The sequence below is a fragment of the Corapipo altera genome, unplaced genomic scaffold (assembly GCF_003945725.1).
Source record: "Corapipo altera isolate COAL_440 unplaced genomic scaffold, ASM394572v1 0, whole genome shotgun sequence".
In the NCBI taxonomy this organism is placed as follows: Eukaryota; Metazoa; Chordata; class Aves; order Passeriformes; family Pipridae; genus Corapipo; species Corapipo altera.
The window spans coordinates 8,627,383-8,653,408 of NW_020884872.1; the positions used below are offsets into that span (position 1 = coordinate 8,627,383).

The window sequence follows — 26,026 nt, forward strand, 5'->3', positions numbered from 1 at the left end:
GTGGCAAATTATTTGAATATTAATTAAGTTCTATTTTAAAAATGAAGATATGTTGTACTCACCTTTTTTTAGGTCTTTTTCGAAGCTGCTGGATTCCAAGCTGGCCAATATCAAACTTTTAGCGAAATAATGCAATTGATTTTACCATAGCTTCTAAATTCCAAGGCAATTTCTACAATTCAATTGTTTCGATGGTATTTGCCTCTCAAAGGAAAGACTTGTGCTCCTTGCATGTGCAAGAATTCATAACAGCAGTTATTTGCTTTTGTGACACAACACTTGTGAAAACTGGGATACCTTTGTCTTCAGTAAGCTTGTTTTTAATATGTTATGTTGACAATAATAAAATATGAGTTGGAATTTCATAATAAAGAAGATGAAATATGTTTCATGACAGCATATTACATCTAGAGAGCATAACACCTGGAGGACTGTTAAGTATCTTTAACAGACCTTAGCTGCTAAGACTTAAAATGAAAAGTTTGCTAAGCTTTTGCAATAAATATTTGTCATAATAAATAAGTGGCATATTTGTGAACAGACTTCTGAAACTGAAGAATGCATGATGCTTTACTGCTGTCTTTTGGGTTTATTTGACTTCTAGCTTTTCACAGGGCATTATGTTTAACTAATGTACTCTTATGTAATCTATGTTTTACTAATGTACATTTATATTTTATTCAATAATTTGTTTTTGACTGAAACAAGAGTTGAAAACAGGAATTAATTACACATTATGGTATGCTTTTTCAATAAAAATATTTTAACAATTCTAAAATAATACTAATTTCATATTTTAATTTTTCTGGCTACAGTCCTTTGATGTTAAACGTTCTATGTTAAAGAATTATTAGTAGCCAAAAAGTTAAATTTATAAGGTAAATTATGTAATATGACATCACCTATTAAAAAAAAAAAAAAAAGAAAAAAATCCCAAACTGTTACCAATTAGGTTTTCTCTCTTTGGAGCACTATAACTATCAAATGTATAAATTTATAATCGATTTTATTTTTTTCTTTTCATTCTGACGTGGAAGAGGAAACCACTTCAGTGCCATTTTAAGGAATTTCATGACTGGAAGTCATCTGGGTGTAACTTATTGTACTGTGCCAAGGGTATATCAACCACGACTGCACATACACAGCTTCTGAGCTGGCTCTTGCTTTTTCAGACACGTTAAAACGTCTGTGTCACACAGCTACCCAAGCTGTTCACCTGGCAAGTGATTTCCTAGCATAAGTCACAGTTTATACCCTCTTAAAATGTGCAATAGAAATAAAGGCAGATATGGAAAATGGAGAAAAAAACAGTAGTTCTTTAGGAAAAAACCTTTTAAGAATTTGAGTAGTTTTAAAAGTTATGTGAAGTAAGGGGAAGCGGGGCAGGTTAGTACATAAGTTGTTTGTGTTTGTTGGTTTAGCACAGTCCTAACTCTGTGTTTGTTAACAAAGGGCCAAGAATTCAATTTTGTGTGAGCTACAGATTAATTGTGTGAATGAGGGTGTTTTGAGGCATTTTGTGGAACGTGAGAGTGTGTCAGGTATAACCTGGTAGATATAACTTATTTGCTAGAGGATTTTTACGACCATTCTTCTAGGATATTCTTCAAAGTTATTTACTAATAAAGATGGCATGACCTAGGTAATCTGTCCTGGTTCTTTCCTACCCTTACCATTGTAAAATTTCACTAATACATTTTGCATGTTCTGAAGGCCACTATTTGTTGTTCTTTCCATCAGAGACAGAGAGGTTATTTACTTGCGGTACAAATCTTGGTGTCTGTGAAACTTGTAAGCATTGTGTTTCCTTAAAATCTTCCTGAAGGAAAAGAAAATTATTTATTTAGCAATAGTTGTTTTCTGAACTTCAAATTCATACTGGTCATACTAGTTTTTTTGTGTTTTCATAAATCTTTTCATAATTGCATAACTATCAACTATTTTGTGATTTATTTTTTTCTTTTTTACTATTTTATTTATTTCTTGATTTACTCTTACCTCTCTGCCCTTTGGAATTATGTCTTTGTTCTACTGTTAGACTGGATTATCCTAAGTATCTTCTCCACTTAACCTCAGCTTCTTTCTTTGCCAGGTCTCTGAACTAAGGTAATTATAATAATCACATAACAGTCTTAAAGGAAATGTAATTTATCTTCCCATTAGAAGTTAAACAGTATTTTAAAAGTGTGTTAGTATTCTAAACAATCACTTCATTATATAATCTCCAATTATATCAGATTTATTCATATGAGTGAAAAGTTCTAGTTCTTCTTCCTTGCTATTCAGACTTCTAAAACCATAATACAGTAACTGAAAAAGCATTATCTTCCCATAGATTAGCAAAGAGATTGCTATGATGACAGTCTGATTTTGAGCTAACCAGCTGAGACATGGCAATCATCTAAATGAAGAATAATAGAGCCAGCAGTTAAAAAATGAGATAGTACCTTAAAGACAGAGTTTTGAGAAAGGCATGTGACACAATATATGTGATGTGCAGGTCGCTCCCAAACATACAGACCATCGTACTTGAAGCCTACCAAGTTTATTTTCCATGGTCTATTGATGACAGATTGCTTATGTAGTAGATTAGTTCATCTCCTAAATGTCCCTGTCATCCCACCTCTTCAGTGAGTGTTCGGTGGCTAATCCTGAAAGTCTGAGGTTCTTTTTGGTGTGTGGCTTCATGCTCTTACTGAAGACACAGAAAGACATTTAGTTGCTGTATTAGACCTATGTTGGTAAGGTTTGTGACAGTCCTTTGATCTTATTCCTCCAGAATTTATTCCTCCAACTATTAGTAGAGTAGAATATTCCCTTTGCTACCTTCTCTACTCTGTCCCGTTCCCCTGCCTCTGCCAAGAAAAACCCAAAACAGTGAGATTTTGACTCTTGTGTTGCTAAAATATGCTGAATTTCTGTTCAGCATTTGGAATTTCTTTCAGCTTTGCATACTTTATATTCAGATATGTCATGCTGTCTGCAAAACTCAAAAAGGTGAGGGGAGATAGATTCTAATGCCAAATATATTACCTGTGTTATTGTTGATTTTTTTTTTTTTATTTCTTGTTTCAGATCTGTATTTACTAATGTCATGAGCACTTGGTATCTGCATGGCACACTTTCATATGCTCTGAGTTTATTCCCCATGCCACGATTCCATGATTTCATCAGAAAGAGTTTAACATGTGAATAAGATGAGACCCTGAGTTGTGTCCCAGTGTGTACCAGCAGATAAATCTGTGTGTCACCAGTAGACAGCTGATAGCAGGCAAGGCTACATTTCGTGAAAAGTACATTCCCTGGATAAGTGTAGAACACAACCCGAATGGAGAGTAAAAAAAGCCCCTGCAGAAGGGGAATAGCCATATTTGCCATATTTACATTTTATTCATCAGGCTGCAAGGGATAAGAGAGGGCCGTGACGTGATCATATTAAGGTCTTGAGATTTTAAGAAGGACATCAAGAATATTCTGAGGTAAAGGGATCTTTTCTATCTTCCAAATCTCATGGACATAGCAAATCTGCTGGATGATTTTTTTGAAGCTGTTACCTGGGAGATGGAGATGAGAAAGTGTCTATGGAGTAAAGGTGTCTGACTGAAAAATGGTGTTAGAACATCATGCTGTGGTGATATTAATAGTATGGAAGAGTGAGCTTCAAAAATGGAAGATGGCAACAGCATTAGTCATCCATTTCCTTGAAATAAGCTGTCTGTGGTGTTAAAATTCTCTCTTCTTACAGTTTTGAAGAAAGTTTAGGGAAAGGGAATATCTTTCATGGGCTAGTGGTATCTGAGTTTCCACCGTTAGGTGGTGATCTTCATTTTAAAAGATGGCTTTGAAGGCAGAAGAAAAAAAAAGAGAAGTTCTGGATTTCTGTCTTATGAAAGGTCAGACACTTTTTCAGAACTTTGTGTGCTACTGAACATTGTAGTAGCTAATTCCAAGGACCTAAATGTGGTTTTGTTTTTGCATTTTAGAAAATTGTTTGAATTTCTGTTTCCAAATTTTCCCCAGTGGAAAAAGCTGTGGAAATACAGCCATTATCTAGTTTAGGACAAGTCCTGAAGAAAAGGAACTTTAATTCATCTTGCAGACTTCCCTTTTGTAGAGCACACTTCTTCCCCAGGCTTGCCTGTAGATACTATATTAACTTGAAAATTTTGAATTAAATCAATATTAGGTACATATTTACACATGAAAGCATTATCATTTCATTTTAAATTGCAGCATTTTGAAGGACACCACTTTCATACATCAGTTCCAATTTGTGTATACCAAGTAACACAATCATCAATGTCACTTTAAGTAATGTCCCTCTGCATGACTTAGGTTTGATACAAAATGTAAGGCACACTGAATTTATGAAAGGTGCTCTAGGGGAGTTGTAACATCATATCCTTTAAGAACAAGATTAAAGACTGAGGAACATTAGAATATTTTTTTAAGCAACATTATATGGAATACATTAAATAAATATCCATTGAAATGCTAGGGTTACTCAAGTATGTTCATGTACATAAAATGGCAGCTGACAGCTGACAATTTATCCTGCCATGTTATGCAAAAACACTTTTAAAAGCTGAACATATTGATTACCTTTATTGAAAAAGTATAACCCTTATGTGGAGAAGGGTTATAAGGTAACAACCTAAAGGTAGCAACTCTGGGTTAATAACTTCCTTGGAAAAAGAAAATACTTTCCAAGGACAAGCTATTCCTCATTGAGTAAAAATGAATATAAATGTCTGCCTTTTTGCATCCTTTTGAGCTTTAAATTAGTAGGGTTGCAACATTTTCTTAATGTGTTAGTGTTTTACAGCTTTCCACAAAAATCAGGTGCAGATAAAGTGGAGAGAGCTATCTAGAACCAGTTAAAGCAGGATTTAACTTATAGATTGTTTTCAGTGGAGTCTACCTGTACAGAAAAAAATTTCAATTTTTACCTGGGACATATGAACCAATTAGATTTATCTAGTAACAATGTTAAAAGAAGTATCCAAAACCTTATTATAAAGGGTTCATATGTCTAGTTTTGTATCTGGAATAACCTTGGAGGTTTATGATAAGTAAGCCTGAAGTAATCCACTAAAATTCTTTAAAAAATTAAATTAGAGGAAAAACCTCTTTGAATTTAGCATGGTAGAGAGACTTAAATTGTCAGAAAAAGTTTGCAAAAGAAGTGTCAGGTCTTTTTAGTGTAGTTCTTAGATGGCTAAAGCCAGTCAAATTTGAAAAATAAGGAACATAAATAATCTACTTAATAAATGGTCTGTTTCACATAATTTTTATAAAATTATTTATTCTGAATCAAAAAGGAAAAACTAAATAAATATGACATACACTTATTAAATGATAATTTTTCCTGAACAGCGACTCTTGTCCTTCAGAGATGACTCTATGGGGTGTTGGTTACTCATGGACATTGTGTTTGCATGCGAGTAGAATGAAGTCTAAATTTTGATTTTTCCTGCGTTAACATGACTGAACTGTTTACATATTGAAAGCTATTACATGTTTATATAGTGTAGGGAACTAGACAAAATGTCTTTTTTAATTTATATTTTATTAATTAATTTATTAATTTAATGTATATTTTACATTCTGTAATTTATATTTTACATTCTACAATATATCTATAAGAACAGCATTAAGGGTGCCCACTCAACAAGCATGTGGATAACTACCAGCATTGAAAGTTTTTTGAGAATCAAGAAATCATACTGTGTTATTTCTTTGCCTGTTATTGTTAAAAACTTATCCTTAAAGACACATCTAAGAGTTTTTTATTTATAACTGGAATTGAATCTACTTTTTTCATTTCGTATTGCTATATTAAATCTGCAAATATTGGGTAAAAATGTTGTAGAAAGAACTAGCAATAAATTTGAAAATATAACTTAAATTCAGCTTTTTTCTTGAGGTAATCATAATTCTGATGTCAATATGAGAAATCAGAAAAAATAGGATTTACTGATTAGGATCTATCCTAATCAGTAAAATGAATATAAAGTCTTTCAAATAAATTAGTATTCTTTAGCACTACAATTCCAGTTTCCCATTGTGTCCATAACCACACACCCTGTACACCTCCAAGCCTCCCCCAAAAACACCCTAGAATTCTACAATTTCCAGGAGATAAGCCAAATCTTCCTTCATCATCAGTGATGTGTCATTCAGCTGAATGACAGGCAGCTCTGTCCCAATCAGGAGAGAAGAATGTTTTCTATTTATAACTGCTGATGCTTGACAGCACATTTGATGGCTGGTGTAGCAGACACAGGATGAAAGGTAATTTTAAGGAAAGGACAAGGAAAGGGGACAGAGAGATCAGAAATTTCAGCTTGTGGCTGATATGGTTGTAATGTATTCTCATCCAAGTGAGTAGAGAAAAGCATCTTGTGAGTAGTGGGAAGGGGATTTTGTGACTGATAACTCTTCTGGACATGATACAAAGTACTAGATTAAAAGTGTATGGTTTACAACACTGATTTGTTAAGCAGGATTTTATAGCATTTTTAAAATTACACAATAAAATGAAGAGATGAAGCTCGGGAGAAACAGTTTATTTGCATCCCTGAAGAGAAATAGGACAAGACACCAAACCGATTAGATTGCAAAAGAATGTTTTCTGGAAGAAAAGCTGATGATTTTGGCATTTCATATAAGTTGGAATGAGGTTTGGAAGGGAAGTTTGAAATTTTAACCTGAAATGTTTGTTGAGGGTTCAAGTTCAATTTTCATGTAAATTGTAGTTTAGTTGTCCTGTGTTTTAAATACAGAACTGTCTATTCACAAATGTAGTTACTGTAGATAAATATTAGTTAAAGAAATAGATAAACATTAGTTAAAGAAATTGACTTGTTATTGAATATTGGATACAGAAATATATCTCATTTTTGATTTTGTCATTCCCCCTAGTTCAGGGTAACTGCATGAATTAGGAAGTATACAGCTTTCTATACTTCCAGTGACTTCATATTTAAAACAAAAAATTACAAAATAATCAGGGAAATTTCTAAAAACTGAAAATAAGTAAGCTTTTTTATAGTAGTCCTGTTTTAATGTGCAGTGGCTAAGATGTGGAAGATACTGGTTTGCCCTAACCATCACTGACAGATGCTTAACCCTAACTAGTCAGGGCGAAATCCCACTGACCAAGGGAGAGACTAGAAGAGAAGATAATGAAGAATAAATATTGAAGTAGACACATTCTTATGTTTAGAAGATTTTTGCTTGCTCCTTTTTAGTGGAGATTTCTGTCTGAAGTATTGACTACAATTTGTCTTGTTTGTTTTATGAGATCTGACAAGATCATGACCTGATGGTTGCATAAAGCAGGCTAAGGATTTTTATTTGTCATTGAAGCCCCAGAGTGAGAAGATAAGAGATACAGGCTTAATATCAAGTGGAGTTTATCTCATAAGACATCAAAGTACGGTGCTCAGGCCCTAAGAAAAGACTTCAAGAGCATTAAAAACGTCAATGAAAGTTTACAAAAGTAGAGGGGAAAAAAAGAGTGCCAACTTTTTTTTCTACCTGTTTCTTAAACGTGTGTAGAAAACAGAAATAGACAGATATAACCTCGTTCTGTGAGTAGAGAATGAACCATCTCTGTGTTTCAGCATGAGTGTATTGAGTTTACCTCCACTGCCTTTGTTTTTTCAGCCTTGTTTCCCCAGCATCTGCTATCTGGTAAAATAAAACTCTATGAAAAACCCTAACAAAAAACAGTGAAGGAAATCCCCAAACTCATGACCTTCTGCTCTGTACATTAGCAAATGAATTTTTAATACTAGACCTATTTTCAACCATGCAAGTTATTCTTCAGGTTTGAAACAGGAACACTGAGATACAACTAAAGGAAATGTCAAAAGCATTTGTTGTTAATTTAATCTGCTTAAGTTCTTTTTTGTTTGTTTATTTGTTTTCAGGGAGCTAAAGCTTCAGTAGATTTTTATAGCTTTAGAAGTGATTTCTGAATATTCTTGAGAGTAAGAACTAGCTTTTGTCTTGTAGGTTGCCTTAGGAAGAGAATAAATTCACAGTAAAATAAGGATATAATTACTTGAAAATGAGAATACTTGCAGTAAATTGGCTTTGAGCTGGTCCATTCAAATGCGTTATATGGATAAAGACACAAGGTGGGACTCATCTATAAAATCTATTTGGTATCTAAGTGAGTAAAAAACCCTGAGTTTTATGTTCTTAACAGTGCAAGTGGGCAGCAAAGCAACCATTCCAGATATATTTTCACTGAGTAAAAGTTGACAGAACATCAAAGTTTGTACAACTTCAAGGCTTAATACTAAACAATATTTTCAGAAATATTTGGTGAAGAGTTCAACTGGAAAAATAGAAAAGATGCTCCTTCAGCAGAGAATTGTCAAGTTTGTGTCATGTGTTAAGGAAAGTGTTTCCACTGAAGTATTTTACAGTTTTTAGGTAAATGCCTGTTGAAGATGTTATGCCAATGATATTGTGATCCAAAATGTAATACATGTAATATTGAAAAATGAGTACAAGATATTCCCTCCCAAACATGATAGGTGTTTTACAGAAAGGTAATCTGTGACCACTATAGTTTATGTCTCCAGAAGAGAGATGAATCTAAACATTTAAATGCATATGATGTACAAAAAAATGGTATAACATAAACATAAAATGGTTTTTATAATTGAAGTAAAAACTAAAAACAATGCAAGTTGGCCTGAAAACTTTGTTTTTGAGAGATGTCAGGAGTTCAAGTATTTTTAAGCAAATTGAACAGAATAAATGAATTTATATATCAAAGGAAGAAGAAAAAAGGCAAGTAGATTATAAATTTTATATTACTGCAATTATGAATCACAGAAATTTGATTCAGGAAAGTTATGAGTACAGAGGAGAAATCTGTGGTCAGAAAGAACAAAGCAGGCTCTAAGTCTATATGGAAAAATATCTTAGTTGCAGTATAGATGTATTAACTGCTGGAAGGCAATATTGTAACGACAAGTAATGATGCAGTTCCACAAAACTTGTGGTTATGCACTAGGGAAAAAATGAAAGTTCCTCCTGGAACACTGGAAATACACTTCCAGTTGGTCAATTATTTAGAGACAGAATGTGATACTTAAAATATCTGTCCTAGGGAGGAGAAACAGTACTTAAGGACTTTTCATACCTAAACCAAGCCTTTTCATTACCTTCCATTCTTTCTCTCTCTTCATGGTGAGAACTAGCAATTTCTTTCTTTTCTTTGGTTACTGTATTTTAATCCCATCTTCTAATGTTCCCTCCTCTGCAGCTTGGTTTCCTTAGAAGCCTTCAGAAAGGGATCTTAGACATAGATTTATAGATAATCAGGGTACTATGTGAGCCACATCAGCCTTATCACAGCTGTTGACTTTGACAGAGAATTCAGATAGTTTTGTGTGTCCTGACTTCTCTCTTATTGTGATGCTTAATAATTTTCTTTGGACTATATAAACAAACTCACATCTGTAATTTCTTGGTTTATACCAGAGACCTGTCTGAAAATTGGGAGCACATTCTCTGCCTTTTAATTTCTTTGTACCTGAAGTTGACTTACTCAAGGAGTCACATGCTGGTTTGCACCACCACACTTTAATACATGAGGTTCTTTTGAATCACAGACTTGCAGAATCATAGAGTTGTTTGGGCTGGAAGGGACCTTAGAGATCATCTCGTTCCAACGCCCCTACCATGGACAGGGATACCTTCCACTAGACCAGAACCATTGGGCAGACACTCTCCTGCCAAGGTGATTTGTTACTTTCCTCTTTATCAGACTGCTCCAAAACCTTTTCTACTGAAACCTTAATGTGGGAGAGTTCCTCTGACCGTTCCCTTCAAAGCAAGCTCCAGAGTGGGTTTAGGAAATCTCTGAACTCCACTATAACAAACTCTACTGCAGAGAATTAATTTAGATTTTCTGCTGCAACCTTATCTTACTTGAGCATTCCTCTTCCACCCTGATCATCTATTAGCTCTTCTGAGTTTGGCAGGCTACCAACTTCAGATGTGTTTGAAAAGATTTTGCTTCTACTTTTTTAAATCTTTAGCTAGTTGTCACTCAAGAGGGTGAGGGTTTTTTTGGGGGGGGACTGTTTTGTTTGTTTTTGTTTGTTTGTTTGTTTTGGCTTGTTTTGGCTTAGTTTTTGTCTTGTTTTGGCTTTGTTTTTCTTTTTTGTTCTTGGACATTTGAGGACAGGGTGGCAGCCTTGCCAATTTTCTGTTGAAATAGCAGTTTATACTCTTTTCTGCTTTCCTTAACTGTACAGAACATTAATTCAAGAATGTGTTGCTACAAATGCCTTTATTCTGCAGTTTAATCACGTATCCTGGGTAAATGGAACTTCACTGTTGGTGTTTTCCTTTATTGTTTCATACCTGAATTTTATAGCTTTTCCTACAGTTTGACTGCATTCTTGAAGGATGTGTTGATCCAAGCTATGGTCACTCTTTGATTTTCTTTTGGTCTTTACTTAAAAACTTTTATTTCAGCTTCCAGGTAGTATGTTCTGTTTTGGTGTAAGGTGATACTCCCTTCTTACAGAAGTCATCTCTCTTCTGTACACTACTTTTTAATGTTTTGTAATTGTTTAAACTCAGGGACGTGTATGTGCCAGAATCCTTTAACAGACATTCAGAAGATGTCTTTGCCTCAATGATGTTAATTTTTATAGATTGTAAGATACTGAGAATATTCTAGACAGTGGAAGGCTGGTATTCTGCTGATATTAAAAAACAATAAATTTTATTCATATCAAATTAGCCTGAACAAAATGGGTAAGTTAATACAAGATGTATTCAGTGAAAATTTTAAGGAAGTAGTACAATTAAAGCGAGTCAGACACAGTTTTATTGGAAATACGGTTTAGAAATAGTCATATATACAGAATGAGGAACTGCAGCAAGGAAAGCAGTGACTCTGAGAAGAACTGGGGTCACAGCAGGAGAGGAAACCAGTAGAAGCTCCCAAGACTAATGCTGTGGTAAAACAGGAGTGCTAATGCAGCTCTCTAGTGTATAATTCAGAGAAACGTGAATAGGAGGATTAAGGCTAATTTCATCTCATACAGTATACTGACAAACAGGAATAGTGCAAGTAATTCTTGGGTATGCATTATTAAAAGGTGCTGAACAGCCGTTTATACTTGCAAAAAACTTACCACATGAAGTATTTCTGTTGTGAAGATCAGGCCATATGATGAGAGACTTTGGGCTCAATCTCTTTCACCTCTCTGAACAAGATTGAAGGGATAATTTTATTAACACTCACAACTATGTTCTAAATATAGGAAAATACTAGATGCTTAATGCCAGATCTCTTTAATCAGAAAAAAGTAATTACAAAATAGTTTGGTTGGACGTTGAAGCAAATCTAATGGAAATGAGAAATTATACTTATATTTAAATGTCTTCCAATGCCAGTAATTAGTCACCAGAACAAACTGCTAGTGGATGTCTTCAAATCAAGACCCAAAGTCTGTCTGGAAGATATGTTTTAGTTTGACTGCAATTGCACAGCAACAGTCCTCTGTAACTGAACAGAACAGAACTTAATTTCTCTGATATACCAAAGCTTACATTAGAGGAACTAATTTTGATTCAATTTTGCTAGATATATTGTAAAATGATAAAAGTACTGTCAATGTGATATAAAATGTTAGTTGCAAATCAGTAATATTCAAAATTCAGAAAAAAAAGTGATAGTCTAGGAAATTAATTTGCTAAAGTACTATTTCCATTTCATTGTGTACATATTGATTTTGTTACTATTTTGAATCTAGACAAGAAGGGATTAGGTAGTGCAGTTTGTTGACAGTGATTAAATCAGTTCATGATTTGCTTTGTCTCAGTATGAACAGTGACTGGCATTTGTGCTAAAGATTCAAATTTCTCATTGATTTGAAGGCTGCTAGGATTGATCACCTCATAGGATAATTTATAAGGCATTTTGTTCTTTTTAACATAGGAGACTGTTCTTCAAATTGCAAAGTGTGGTTCTCCCTAAAGATTAACAGCACACCTGCGGCACCGGAAAAAACGATAGATGTGAGATGCAAAGCTCTGGTAAGGTTACTCTAAACATTTAATTTTCTTTTTCTACTGCATAAGAAGAAAAATGTAATTTTTATTGTAGTTCTGGCTGCGATCAGAGAGGATTAATCAATTTTACACACAATAACTTTTTGAGTAATAAAGCTCAACACTTACTAAGACCTCATTTAAGCTCAGTAATATGAACTAATATGAAAGTTTGAATCAAAGTGTCTTCTTTATCTTGCTTGAATAATTACACCTTTATTCTGCTGACATCTGCTTCTAATTTTGGATATCAAATAAGGCCAAATTCTGTAAAAACTTCAGTTTCTATACAGTCCATAATAGAATTAGACTCTTTTGGTACCCACCATCCTTATGTATGCCAAATTATTATTGTAATTTAAATTTCATTAATAATTGGGATGCATTTAATCATGTTTGTATTACTAGATGAATACATACTTTCACTCTCAAAAATAATTTAATTATGTTAGTAATTTTGAAGAACAATTACATCATAATGAGTAAGTTGTACGTTTTAAGTCCCTTAAGTATGTAAAGGTAAAAAAATTGTTTAGTATGTTTGCTTAATTAATACTGTTTCTGTTTTTCACAGATTTGTGTTTGTATTTATCTTTGATTTATACTTTGTAAAGTTTTTATTTTCAGAACTAACATTGTTCTTATTTTCTGTAAATGCATATTTCCTTTATCATCCGGACATCCTGCTTTCTGCATGAATTCTAAGCAACTAAGAAATGCTGCCTTTAATAGTGGATGGTGGTAACAGATTCTATGAATAGAAATGTCAATAGAATGGCATTTTCTGCAGGAATATTTTTGAAAATTAAAATATGTGATACAAGTACTAGGGGAACACCACTTCCAGTCACAGATGCTGGGAGGGGAGAAGAGTCTCCTAAGTTGACTTTACATGTGTTTATAAGGGGGAAAAAATCCAAACCACTAAGCATTTCTGAAAATATTTGAGTATCATGTTCATGTGTCACTTCTAGTTTGCTCTTCTTTCCTGCAAGTATAGTATTCTGACTGTAGGGGTGAAAAACAGATAATGATGTTTTCAAAGTCGTGGTGTTGGGTGAGCATGTTGGGAGGTGTCTGGTGCCAGTAAGAAGCATAAAAACTAGACTAAAAGTGTGATTTGAGGCCTTGAACAGAATAGCGTAGGGTTTTATCCTACAGGATCATGATTGTCTTGTGTCAGTTTCTGATCTGAAAACACTGTTAAAGTGGTAAAAAGGAAAGCTTGATTTGAAGTATATTATTGACTCCTATTGTGTAATAAATTCTCAAGGTGCATTTTAACTCTTCCTATAAATTTTAATCTAATCCAGTGTGAAAACTTGCAAAAGTCACCATAAGGTTCAAAATACTTCTACAATGTTCAGAGAAATGAAATTCTTGACCTGAATGGGGATAATTCCGGTAATTCCTTTATAGGAAGATGAGGAGGGTAAAGAAGTAGACATACCTCTTCTTCAGATCTCTGTAGAAAATGCCATACATAACTTTTTTATTGATGAATTTTGAAGATGACATAAATATTTTTGACTAACAAATAATACACGTGGATACTGTTATGGAATTGTGATTACTGAATTCCCCCACCTCACCTGGATACATGCCAGGCACTTCATTTTAGAGAGGGAGAGCTTTCTGTCTCTGATGTAAGTGACTGGAATTATCCTAACTAATGTCTCACTGGAGACTCAGTGTGACACCAGGAAAAACAACCAATACAGTCGTTGACTGCTGAAAAATGGTTTAATATGAACAGAAAGCAAATAACACCATAGGTTCTGCTATTTGAATGTTCAGACCTGGTTCTTGAAGGTTAAAAATTATATTGAAATACTGGAAGAAAACCAAAGAAATCTACTAAAAGCATGGGGGACTGGAAAAGCAGGCCTTGTCATATGAATGCTAAGTAGCTATATCAACTTAATTTGCCAAAGAAAAAATGGAGAAGAAATGTGATCATCTGCTAAAGAATATTGAAATGATAATGAAGATGTTTCAGTTTTGCTGACCAACATGCATGAAGAGCTAGCGGCCAAAAATTTGCATCTGAGAATTATTTAATCTTGTGTGGAATGTTCTAATAATGAGAACAGTAAAACATTGGAAGATGTTACTAGTAAAAACAGTAGACAGAGTCTTGTAAAGCTCAGGACTTGAAATTGCTTCGAAAGCTGATAAATATTTAAAAAGCATAGTCACACACCTTGTGCATCTGCTACTTCAGTGAGTCAGATTTAATGAATACATTGATCCCTTTTTGACCTTGCAGTCTTCTTTCTTCCTGGCCTTTGGAAAGAAAGGGGTTAGCAACATTTAACTTAAAATACTTAATAATACTGTTTTTGGATGGTAGTTATAGCTTTATCTCATCATCAAACACAATACAAATTTATCCTCAGCTTGACAAAAGTACTGTTCCTGTCTTACACAAATGATCAGACTTCTGGAACAGCAGAAATTGGCTACAGTAGAGGTAAAGTTGCCAGGACAGAGTTTTTAAATGAGCAAGGTGTAACATCTTGCTTTTTTTAAGGGTAGACTTGTGGCCACAGTGACTGCCAGCCCACAGACACCGAGGGAGTCCCCAGGGAGGTAGGGCTGGTGGACATCCCAGGAACAGTGGGCAGTTTGGGATCATCTAGACATATGTCACCTGGATACCATGAGTGCTACAGACATTAATGAGACTTCGATGAATATATTTGCTTGCAGGTTCCAGTTCTATGTTTGAGGTTTAAAAGTGCTTTAGGCCAACTCAGCCTTTTGTACTTCGTAAATGAGTGTCTGTCTGAAATGCAATGCCTGTGACAGGGGAGTAGCTGGTACCATTTGAAAAGGGGTACCCAGATGTGTGTGTCAGGATTCAAGCTGAGTTTGTGGCTTTGTACATGTTCTGACCCTTATGGGTGTCCTGAGGCACTGGCATTGGTTGATGCTGTAAAAGGAGTACGCTGTTGAAAAATGCAGAGAATTTTGAAAAAACAAGTTCATCCACCTGGCAGCACCATGCAGTTGACTGTAGCTCAGGTCTTAGCGTCAGGACAGAGTTCCTTTTTTCTGCTTTAAGTGCACAAAATCAGCTGAAAAGAAATACCCCAGTTAGGTCTGTAATGCCCCCATCCTAGACTTATATGACTTTGACAAGGCATTGTGTCACCATCCTTGTTTAATTTGCTCAGAATTTTCTGTGCTTTCATCTGTCTTTCGTATTATGCTTAATTATGATTAGATTCATGATCTTGAATTGGAACAACACAGCATTTTCCAGTTACATTTACCTTTGGTTTGCACTGTTACTTGTATGTCTTAACATCCTTAAGGTGCAAAATTTCAATATCAAAGCATATCTGCAGATATGTATCTGAAAGACTTAGAGATAATTAGGTTTAATGCAAGTTTTTAAAAAAATATTTGCATTTTTACATTGTCAAGACCCATCTCACTACATATCATTTTTGGATGTGTTCTTTCTCTCAACCTAAATTCAAAGGAGAGATTGCTTACTTAAATGAATCAAACCCAGTTTTACGCTGCTCAAGTCTTGTTAAAACTCCTTTGACATGTCATAGCAAAAATCATCTAAGCTTGTACTTTGTTAATAAACCAGATTATATGTAAGCTATTTAATGGAAATAGAAATATTGCATAAGTGTGCCGTGTTGAAAAAAATAATTTTAAATTCTAGTCTAATTTCAGTTATTTTAATCACTGTATATCAGTAAAGGAAATATCCTTGTTTGAATAGAAGAATTCATCTTACTGGAAGTTTAGATTCAAATTCTATTGTAGTCCTTACTCTTCAGTTGATAGTATAGCTTTCTGGGAAATAGATGAATAAACATTTCAGTTAAGAGCTCAGAATTTGATCCATACATTGAAGGAAGTGGCTTTTTAAATTTAAAAGATAATAGATTTTTTCCTAGTTTTTTAAAAATAGAAACTCAGTAATTCCTCTAATTTGAAACACACCTGTCTCTAAATTGAATTAGATTAAATTGTTTTGGTCCATGTGACCATTAGAATTCCTGCCACAAATTGCATGGTATGATACAATGCTTTCAAGGTCAATATAGTGTTTGAATAAGAAAAATAATGTGATCTCATTTTCTTTTTATATGTGTATTCATTTTTCTTCTATGAAGAAAATTATAATAAAAAAGAAAAAAATTGCCTCAAATTTGCTCCTTAATAGTGCTAATACTGTTTTATATTGTTATGTTTAGAGGTTTTGGGACAGAGAAGCAATTCCACTTCTCAGCTTTTCTCTGTGACCATTAGTACTCAAGGTTTCTCCTGTGTTGGATACATTCATGGTATCATTACTTTGCAAATAGGAGAATCAAATATTGATTTTAACTTTTATTGTGGTAATTCCACATGCTTGTATTTCCAGGTAAGGGGGTGGATGATGGTTTGTTCAGTGTTCAGTTAAACTTCTTTAAGGTAGATTTATTTCTCATTTTTCTCCCCGTGTGTTTTTAGTTTGTTTGTTTGTTTTTTGAGGTGGAGGGTGGAAAGTTGCATGTTTTCATGCTTGTTTGCCTTTTATTTTTTCTAGCCTGGACAGACTGGTACATGATTTCTGATTTTCATTTGAAATTATTCATGTTGTAAAGCATATAGCTTGCTGATCTGGATATTTTTTCTAGTCCAGGCTCTGAACACTCTGAAGTACTCTGCTCACCATTTCAGAAATAAGAATAATCTTACTGAAACAAAGGGAGATTATTCAGCTGCGGGTTTATTTTTAAGTCCTGTGTATATTAGTAGAAAACGGATCAATTGGTGAAGCCTGGATAGGTTGTAAGGATGCATTCCAACAGTGAAGGATTCCTGCCCGCCTTGGTTGTTAAAGCTTGGTAAACAGGGGAGCCCTTACAAGTGCTTAGATGATAAGCCTGTGTTTCAGAGGAGGGATATAATCAAGCATTGTTAACGCTGAAATAACCCAGTCAGTCCTCGTGCTGCTTGTGAGGAACACCCCCAGCTTTACCTCACAACTTCATCAGTCACTGCCCAGACTGAGACTCTCTTTTTACCAACTATCATAATGAAAGCAACCAATCTACATTCTAAGTACATGTCTTTTGTCAGGGTCCTTTGCCTTTCGATCCACCCTGAGAACCAATTCCAGCAGCTGGCATTGCTGACCTATTTCCCCACAGTCATTAAAAACTCCATTGACTCTGCTATGTAAGATTTCCATAGCACTGTGCTGGAATTAATTCCAGGAAAGAAATATCAGATTTGTGAGGTGTTCTATAATTTTAGAAAATCATTCTAAATTCTATTTTGAACTGCATGATGTAAGGGAGAGTGTTGTTGGAGACTTTGGCTCCCCTTCTAACAATGCAAATTTCAGGTTGCATTTCACCCTACCAAGACTGTCAACTCCTTTAAAAGAGATCAGCTAAAAACCAGTTCAGGGAAAAACCGAGAAAGTACCCTCTTGTGATCGTTGTCTGCTCAGGAGTTTATTAATTTTTTCTTTTATGAAAGCATTAACATATTTTATTTCATTTTGTCTTGTCTAGACCAGCCTAATAAATCTCAAAGGCATGGAAAAAACCTGTAACAGTGGAGGTTATATAGGATGCAGAAGTGTACTTTCAAATGTATATTTTACTTTAAAAACAATTCTAAAGTACATTTTAATAGTTATGTGATGTGAGTTTTACTCTCTTAACAACATCTAGATAGCACAGGCTGGGTGAAACCGTTTTTCATCAGTAGCTCACAGCTTTTCAAATTCAATTTGAATTCTAAGAATTGCCTGTGCAAACCTCATGAAGTTCAAAAGGCCAAGTGCAAGGTCCTGCACCTGGGTCTGGGCAATCCTAAGAACAAATACAGGCTGGGAAGGTAATGGACTGAGAGCAAACCTGAGGAGAAGGACCTGGGGGAGTCGGTGGATGAGCCCTGGCAATGTGCAGTCACAGCCCACAAAGCCAAACGTGTCCTGGGCTGCATCACAAGCAGTGTGGGCAGCAGGTCCAGAGAGAGGATTCTACCTCTCTACACAAAAGTGATCAGAGGGCTGGAGCACCTTCCCTGTGAGGACAAACTGAGAGAGCTGGGGTTCCAACAGCCTTCCTGTACTTAAAGGGAGCTACAAGAGAACTAGAGAGGGACTTAAGGGCATGTAGTGGTTAGTCAAAGGGTAATGACTTCAAACTGAAGGAGGGTAGGCTTAGATGAGATGTAAGGAAAAAATTCTTTACTGTGAGGATGTTGAGGCACTGGAACAGGTTGCCCAGAGGAACTGTGGATGCCCCATCCCTGTTTATGACCAGATTGGATGGGGTTTTGAGCAAGTCTAGTGGAAAGTGTCCCTTCCCATGGCAGGTGGGTTGGAATGAGATGATCTTTAAGGTCCTATCCAACCCAAACAATTCTGTGATACTCCTTAAACTCTTCTCATGCAGAATTGATTTTACATTCTAATGGATTTATAAGCTGTAGATCAGAAGCAACACCCTTTCCAACTCAATAATATTTTTCTTCTCATGAGATATATTGGCTCAAGGAATAGTCCCCTCAAAATTCTTGGCAGATCTTTAGTACTTGGGAGTCATGCTTTGGGGACTGTAGAAGTAGAACCCATGAATGGGAGATGTCAGTCTGTTTTAAATCCATAGTTGTTTTACACTGAGCCACAACAGTAAGAGATCTCATAAATGAGATCTTGAACTTCTTCTGTTTAATTACTTGAAGGGCACCCACAAGGACTGATGCATCTGTGTTAACTTGTCACTACACAGCAAGAGCATTTTTTGGGTGTCTCTACTGATTGTTCCCACTTACTGTTCATTTGTTTGTATTAGACAGCAGTCCTGGAGTGCATGTAATCCATTTGTTTTGGATGTAGTTTAACTGGAGAATATTTTTCATGTGCTCATCTAATGTTCTTCAACAACTGGTGGGTCTTTAAGTTCATGGGAGTGAAATAGAACTACTCATAAGAAAAACATTCACGGGCACTTGCATGGTGTGGGTTCTGAATCCTCACTGCAACTGCTTTGCTTTACGTGTCTCCTCCTTCTGTGTATCACTACATGCTAATATGGACAGACCATAGCACCCAAATCTTTATGACTCTTCAAGTCTTCAAAAAAAGACTACATCGTGTTTATTCTAACAGGAGTTTGCATTTTGTGGTAACTGAATTATGTCAGTCCACAAATATAAAGTAGAGAGCTTGTTACAAATACCACTGCTGTTAAAGCAGAACCAACTTAGAACCTAAATTGTCAGTGTTTCCCTTATTAATTTTTTCGTTATTTATTTAAAAGTAAAAAGCATATAATTAAGAATATTTTGTAATTATGTAACTTGGCAGTTGAAGACAGTGACACATTTTTCTCATAGCTGTGATGCATTAATTTTTCCTAAGTCCTAAACTGAACTGTAGTCTGAATATTGTTACATATGGCTGATACTTGGTTTATGTTCTCAGAAATTGAGTAACCTGAAGTTATGAATCATACCCTAAGATCAATTTTTATCATATGCCTTCATGACAATTGCTAGCATAAAAAGTATCACTGTAAAAGAACCATGGCAATATGGTTGGTGGAGGGAAAAACAAATTTGAGAAGGTAGTAATTATTAATCCCTCTAAATAGCAGTTTGGCAAATAATTCAGACCAGAACATATTTGTATAGCTCATTAAAAAAAAAAAAAGCTAAATTATTAGAAATGATAAAATGTGAGTGAAAATTTTTGACAAATATGTAGCAGCTGCCAACCCCCTCCTCTCATCCCTACAGATGCAGGAATCAGTTCTGTGATATAGTGACAGGGAGCTAATGTAGATCACAAAATGACAGCTGAACTGTCACTAACTGCCATTGAACAAAAATGTGAGGTTAGGTCTAAACCAAGTAATTAGAGGGGATGTTTCATCTCAATAAGTGGTCATATCTATGAAAAATAACTGTCAAGTGAAGAAAGAGAGTAACCTTGTAAAATAAAACTACTGTGTTACTTAGTTCATAACTGCTGTTACTTCTATGGCTTAGGAATCAAAACAAGAGGTTTTTTTTTTCAACCATTAAATACAACAATTCCGTGGAAAAAAGTTCCTTTTAAAAAAAATTTGCCCACTGATAGTATCTGAAATACAGATTGTGCAATTTAGTGGATTAGGTAATAAAGTAATATTACTGAAAGGAAAAGTTAATGTTTGAACTCTATACCCTGGATATACCTCTGTAATAATTGTCTTTCTAACCAGTGCTAGGAACTTCAGCTAGATTTTTAGCTCAAGACAAAACATTGTTGTATATACAATCTGTAGGATTGGGTTGGGGTTTTTTTTGTGGTGTTCTTGGGTTTTTTTGTAAATAATAGTGAGAGGAAGCTGAAAAACAACAGTGAGAATTTCTGAAAAGATGTAATTAAGTATAAATTATTAAACCATGCTTTGAGGATCTTACAAATGATAATGTGTGAATTTTTCTGTGGAAGTCTAACTTTCAAACCTGTCCTGACATTTTTTGGAGTACCAAGTACAGTGGTACTGCCACTGGTATTCCCTGCAGTGATTAGTAAATTAGTGAGAACTCACTACTTTCCCTGTGTAACATGAAGAAAAAAAAGGATCTAAATTATTAATTCCACTCCTATAAATGTTGTTCACCTGTATAATAGGAAAACATGTATTTTACTTAAGACTATTTTGGCAGGGATACTACACTTCTCACAAAATCTAGCAATATCCCCGCTTCTCCCAAAGAGTATTGCTGTGTTCCCACAATCAGAATACTGCTTAAAAATTCTGGAGTGAAATTCAAATACTATTTTATAGTTGCCCATCTGTAGAACGTGGGTTGAAGCAGCTGGTAGTTCTTTTCTACTGGATTTCTATGGACTGTATGCACAGCTTCTGAAACAGCAATTGATAATTAAATGTCATCATTACAATGAGCAACAAGTTTATTCATGCATACAAATATTTTCATACAACGTAAGAATCAGAAACTTTAAGTATATAAAAATAGTTGATTAAGAATTAGATTTGAAAACAGATGCAATCCTGAATTTTGAAAAATGTCATTAAATCAGGAATTACTTGTTTTAAGTTATACAGTTTTCTTTGATGTTTTTACTTTAGGCTAAAACCCTACCTATTTGAGATGGTTTGGCCTACTGAAAAAGGAATCCAGATCTTTCCTCCTCTATTTAAATCAGAGTATGGTATGACTGTGTAATTGTGACAGTATGAACATATCTCTGGCACTTCCTTAATTATCATTCTCACTAGGAAGGAGAGACCACTGTTACTCTCTGAAAACTGTTCTTCAGCCTTTTAAAAATAAATTTGCTGCTGGATTTGAATTCCTGGTATAAAGGTAGATGAAAATCGTTGAAACCTAAATCTTAGAAATTGTTAGTTAGTGTTCATTATCCATTAATTAAATAACACTTCCAGTTATCACAAATTGTTCACACACTTGCAGGTATTTTTAGTTCTAAATGCAGAGAAAACAACCATATTTTTTAATTTTACCAAATGATAATTATTAATATCCACAACCATTGACAACATTGTAACAATTTACAATTTAAAAAATGGTTACTGTGTTTTACGTTGGTGTTTACTGTGTATTTCCTCATGGGGAACTGTAGTACAGAGGCATAATTTAGGCTGATAAATTCATAGTCCTTATCTCAGATTGCTTAGAAAAATGGACTGCAATAGTTACTTTGTCTTGCAAATATTCTAATGGATTTATTCACATTGAATGTAGAGGTCAAGAAGGAAACTGATTCTTAAGTTTTTATGTAAAATGTCTAAAAGGCTGACAATTGCTTTGAGCACCCTTGCTCATTAGCAGTTGTCTGTTTCCTGGAGAAAATTCTAAGTGTATATCACTGGTTCACTGAGTCAAGAGACTTTTTTGATCCATCCAGATATTTGAAAAGTAGGATTTGCTGTCTTGAGAGGAAATATCTAATATGTGAGCTCCAAGCAGGCTCTGTAGAACAGGAGATAAGCCAGAGGGGATGGTCTGTTTTGAACAGTGAATTATTAGTTTCTGCTTTAATAAAACAAAATGCCTGGAAGGGATTGAGTTTGGTTTCCACATAAGTGCGGAGACAACAGTTTTGTCTATTCTCTGCCAAATCCTTCCTTTTTGTTCCTCTCTCTCTCAAGTCTCTGAAAACCACATGAGTACCCAGAAGATGGTAATGTATCTCTGAAACATATGTTGTCCATTTGCACTTCCATGAGATGACTTTACCCAAGTTGGAGCTTGTGCTCCTGTTGCTATTTTTAATGGCTCCCAGAGCAGTGCAAGTATTGCACTGGTTCTGAGCTATTCAGTGGTGGTGGCAGAGTGTTGATGTTTACACACAGCTCTAAGAATAGACAGGGTGTTTCCATTACTGTTTCCAACCTTCAAACCTTCTCGGTTTTGACAGTCTAGAAAAATTAATGCAACAGTCTGTTGTGTGGGATCCTCACACAGCAGAATGTGACTGTAGGATGAATATAACAATTCAGAAATTGATATTGTTTAGATTGAAATCTCAGGAGGATACCTTTTACTGTTTAGCAGTTAGAGGATGATGTAATGGCTCATGTCCAGATACATGGATACGCCAAAAAAAATATATTTCAGGTAATTGTAGTTGCAGTCCTTTCCTTCACAAGGTGATCTACCAGGTACTCAAAACTGAACACACAGGAATATGGAGAGATCAGTATTTAAAGAGCTTTATACTCTTGCTCATAATTCCATAATTCTCTAAGAAACACTTTCTTCAGCATCTTCCCCATGCAGAGGGAGAAGCTGCTTTCTGGTTGACAGCAGAATTAGTTGTAGTGCATAGAGACCCAGAGAAGGGCAGATGTGGACCTTGCTTCATACTGCTCTAATTTTTGATCTTTCAGAGATTCTAGGAGCGGATATCAGTCAGGAAAAAAATATATTTTTATGTTAATATTATTAATAAACATTGTTTGTGATGTAGTGATCTTGCATTACTTTTGCAGAGCAAATACTAAGGGAGTGAGTGGGACAGATTGAAGATACCTCTAGCATGTCACATATAGAAATCAAAATTAATAATGCAGCATGCACTGTTTTATGTGAGAGTAATCTGTGAGCAAACTTCAAGGACTTAAAAGTTAACATTTCTTAGAGCAACTAATAATAAGACTGTTTTCAAAGTTGATCTGATCTTATAAGTCATAGTAAGGCATAGAACTAGATAACTCTTATAGAGATTGTTCCTTTATATATATTTATATATATTTCTATTTTCAGAAAAACTATGAACATTTAAAAAGTTCTCTTTGCATTGCAATACTTTCTGGCTCCTGAGACTGCAGAGATATGCCAAAAATGAAAGTTGGATTTAAAGAAACAAATGCTAGAATTTGAGAGAGAAAAGTTTTGTCTAGAGGCATTTTACCTGTCAATATGAACCTATTTGTAATTTTCTACTCTTTGAAAATTCAGGAGAAAAATTTATTCTCAGTAGAAACCCTGACAATTTCAGTTTTGTTTAGAATTTTCTCTACCTCTATATATTTTGTAGCAGTGATAATTATGGTACAGGTCTTTTAAATTGTGAAGAAATGCCTCCTTAAAATTCTACTTTTAGGCCAACAGAATGAGAAGAGTCGCAGTAGGTGAAAGATCTAAGACAGTCAAATTAATTAGCATTTTACCTCTGCTGATTGAGTAACTTGATGGTAGGTGATGTAGCTGAGATGTAAATTACCTCATTAGTATGGTCATAAAAATTCAAAAAATGAGATATTTTTGGAGTTGGTTACTAGTTTTAAAAGGTAAAGTACTTTTAGTTAGCTCATACCAGTATGAGCTGAGAGTAGAGGCACACAGTGGAAGATGTGCTTCCACGTTTAGCAGCAGTCATTAAAGTCGATGGAAGTATTATAATAATTAGTCATTGTTGGTGGTTGTAAGTTTATTTTTACCAAGTATTTCTGAAAGTCTTTGAAGCACTGGAATGTGGGTGGTACTGGTCACTGCCTTTTCCTGGTCAGTTCTGACTGAGCTGATACTCAGCATTTCAGTGGCATAGTATTTGTCATGTTTGTAATTTTGAACAAGATGGAGCCTTCTAACCTTACCACATGAAATTTTCAATCCAGGACAGTTAATCTAAGTATTAATCCAGTATTAATCTAATAGGTTTAATAAATTATATTAGAGTAAGTTCCTGGAAGTATTACTGTTGTTTAGGTTACTTACTTCGTTATGAAAATGCACAAATCATCAGCACTCACCAAGACTTCCAAAGTATACTCTAGTCTATTGGATTTAGGAATTTATGACATTATTGTAATTTTATGTAGTGCTTGAAAACTACAGTGAGACCAGCAGAAAATAATTGCAGGTAACTTGTAGCATTATGTGGGCCAATAGAATTAGTTCAAGAACTAAATCTTGCAATGCTTTGTACATTCAAAGTCCAAGGATAATAGTGCACTTCTTTGGTAAATAAGGGAGTGAAACAGATTCACTTAAATATTTAACTTGAATGACATTCACAAAACTTTCTGAGGGTAAGATTTAATCTAGATGAGAGAGAAGGGATTGAAAAAGAGAGGTTTTGCTAATTGTCTACCTGATATGTCAGAAGCCATTTGGCAAGTGAAAGTATCCTACATTTTGCATCTCCTTAACTTCCCTGAAAGAAGGGAATGGTTGCAAATGGTGATTGTTGCTCTTCTGAGGCTAATTTTAGGCAAGTATCTCCATGTGATGACACGCTTGAACAATTTCTGTATTTCAATTTCACAAGACATAACTGACTCTTTGAAAATTCAGTATTAACTGATACATCTCTTGACTTCATTATCCAAGAACAATACATTTCTAACTTAGAAATGTTGCACTTTCTAGTGCTTTTATTGAGTGACACTAACCTTGAGTATTTTGTTCTAGTGTGGTGGATGAGATAGTCTCTGAAGGAGATAAGACATTCTGAAAAAAAAGAGAAATGTTTCTATCTGAGAGATGCAACCTGGATTTACATCATCCCAAATAGTCCTATTGCCCAAGGACTGTAAATATATCTATTAATTTGATTCAAACTTTGTTTTCCATCATTGACACCTCATATATTATGTGCATGTATCTGCCCAACAAAGTGACCTGTAGGAATGATGGATAGGAGCTGTACTGAAATCTGTCACTTGCTGAGTCATACTTTCCAAAAATGTTGATGACAAACTAGATGTAAATGATTTTCCTGTAAAATCCTCTGAAGATTAATTTAGTCTTTTGTTACATTAATTCAGTGGCAGATATCAGAAGCAGCCCAGCTTTCTGCAGCCCAGAAAGCCAAGTGTATCCTGGGCTGCATCCAAAGAAGTGTGGGCTGCAGGTTAAGGGAGGTGATTCTGCCCCTTTACTCTGCCCTGATGGGACCCCATCTGGAGTGCTGCATCCAGCTCTGGGATCCCCAACACAAGAAGGGACATTGACCTGCTGGAGTGAGTCCAGAGGAGACCACTGAGATGATTAGAAGGATGAAGCACCTCTCCTGTGAGGAAAGGCTGAGAGAACTGGGATTGTTCTGCCTGGAAAAGGCTTTGGGGTGACCTAATTGTGGCCTTCCATTGTATGAAGGGAGCCTATGAGAAAGATGGAGAGAGACTTTCTGCAAGAGCCTGGAGTGACAGGACAAGGCAGAATGGCTTCAGACTGAAAGATTTAGATTAGATATCAGGAGGAAGTTCTTTGCTGTGAGTGTGGTGAGGCACTGATATGGGTTTGTCAGAGTAGTTGTGGATGCTCTGTGTCTGTGAGTTTTCAAGACCAGGTTGGATGGAACTCAGAGCAATGTGGTGAAGTGGAAGATGACCCTGCTCATGGCAGGGTTTTGGAACTAGGTGATCTTCAAGGTCTCTTCCAACCCAAACCATTCCGTGATTCTGTGATCTTC

General features: G+C 35.1%; 1 protein-coding gene across 2 annotated transcripts in view; it reads left to right on the forward strand.

Moving 5' to 3' along the window:
- The window catches only part of CFAP47 (cilia and flagella associated protein 47), a 269,686-nt gene that overhangs the window by 154,452 nt on the left and 89,208 nt on the right, over positions 1-26,026 (forward strand). For both annotated transcript variants that reach the window (XM_027638424.1, XM_027638431.1), the window contains exon 51: positions 11,984-12,081. In XM_027638424.1, the coding sequence (XP_027494225.1) occupies positions 11,984-12,081 (98 nt within the window). The remainder of the gene's footprint in view (positions 1-11,983; positions 12,082-26,026) is intronic.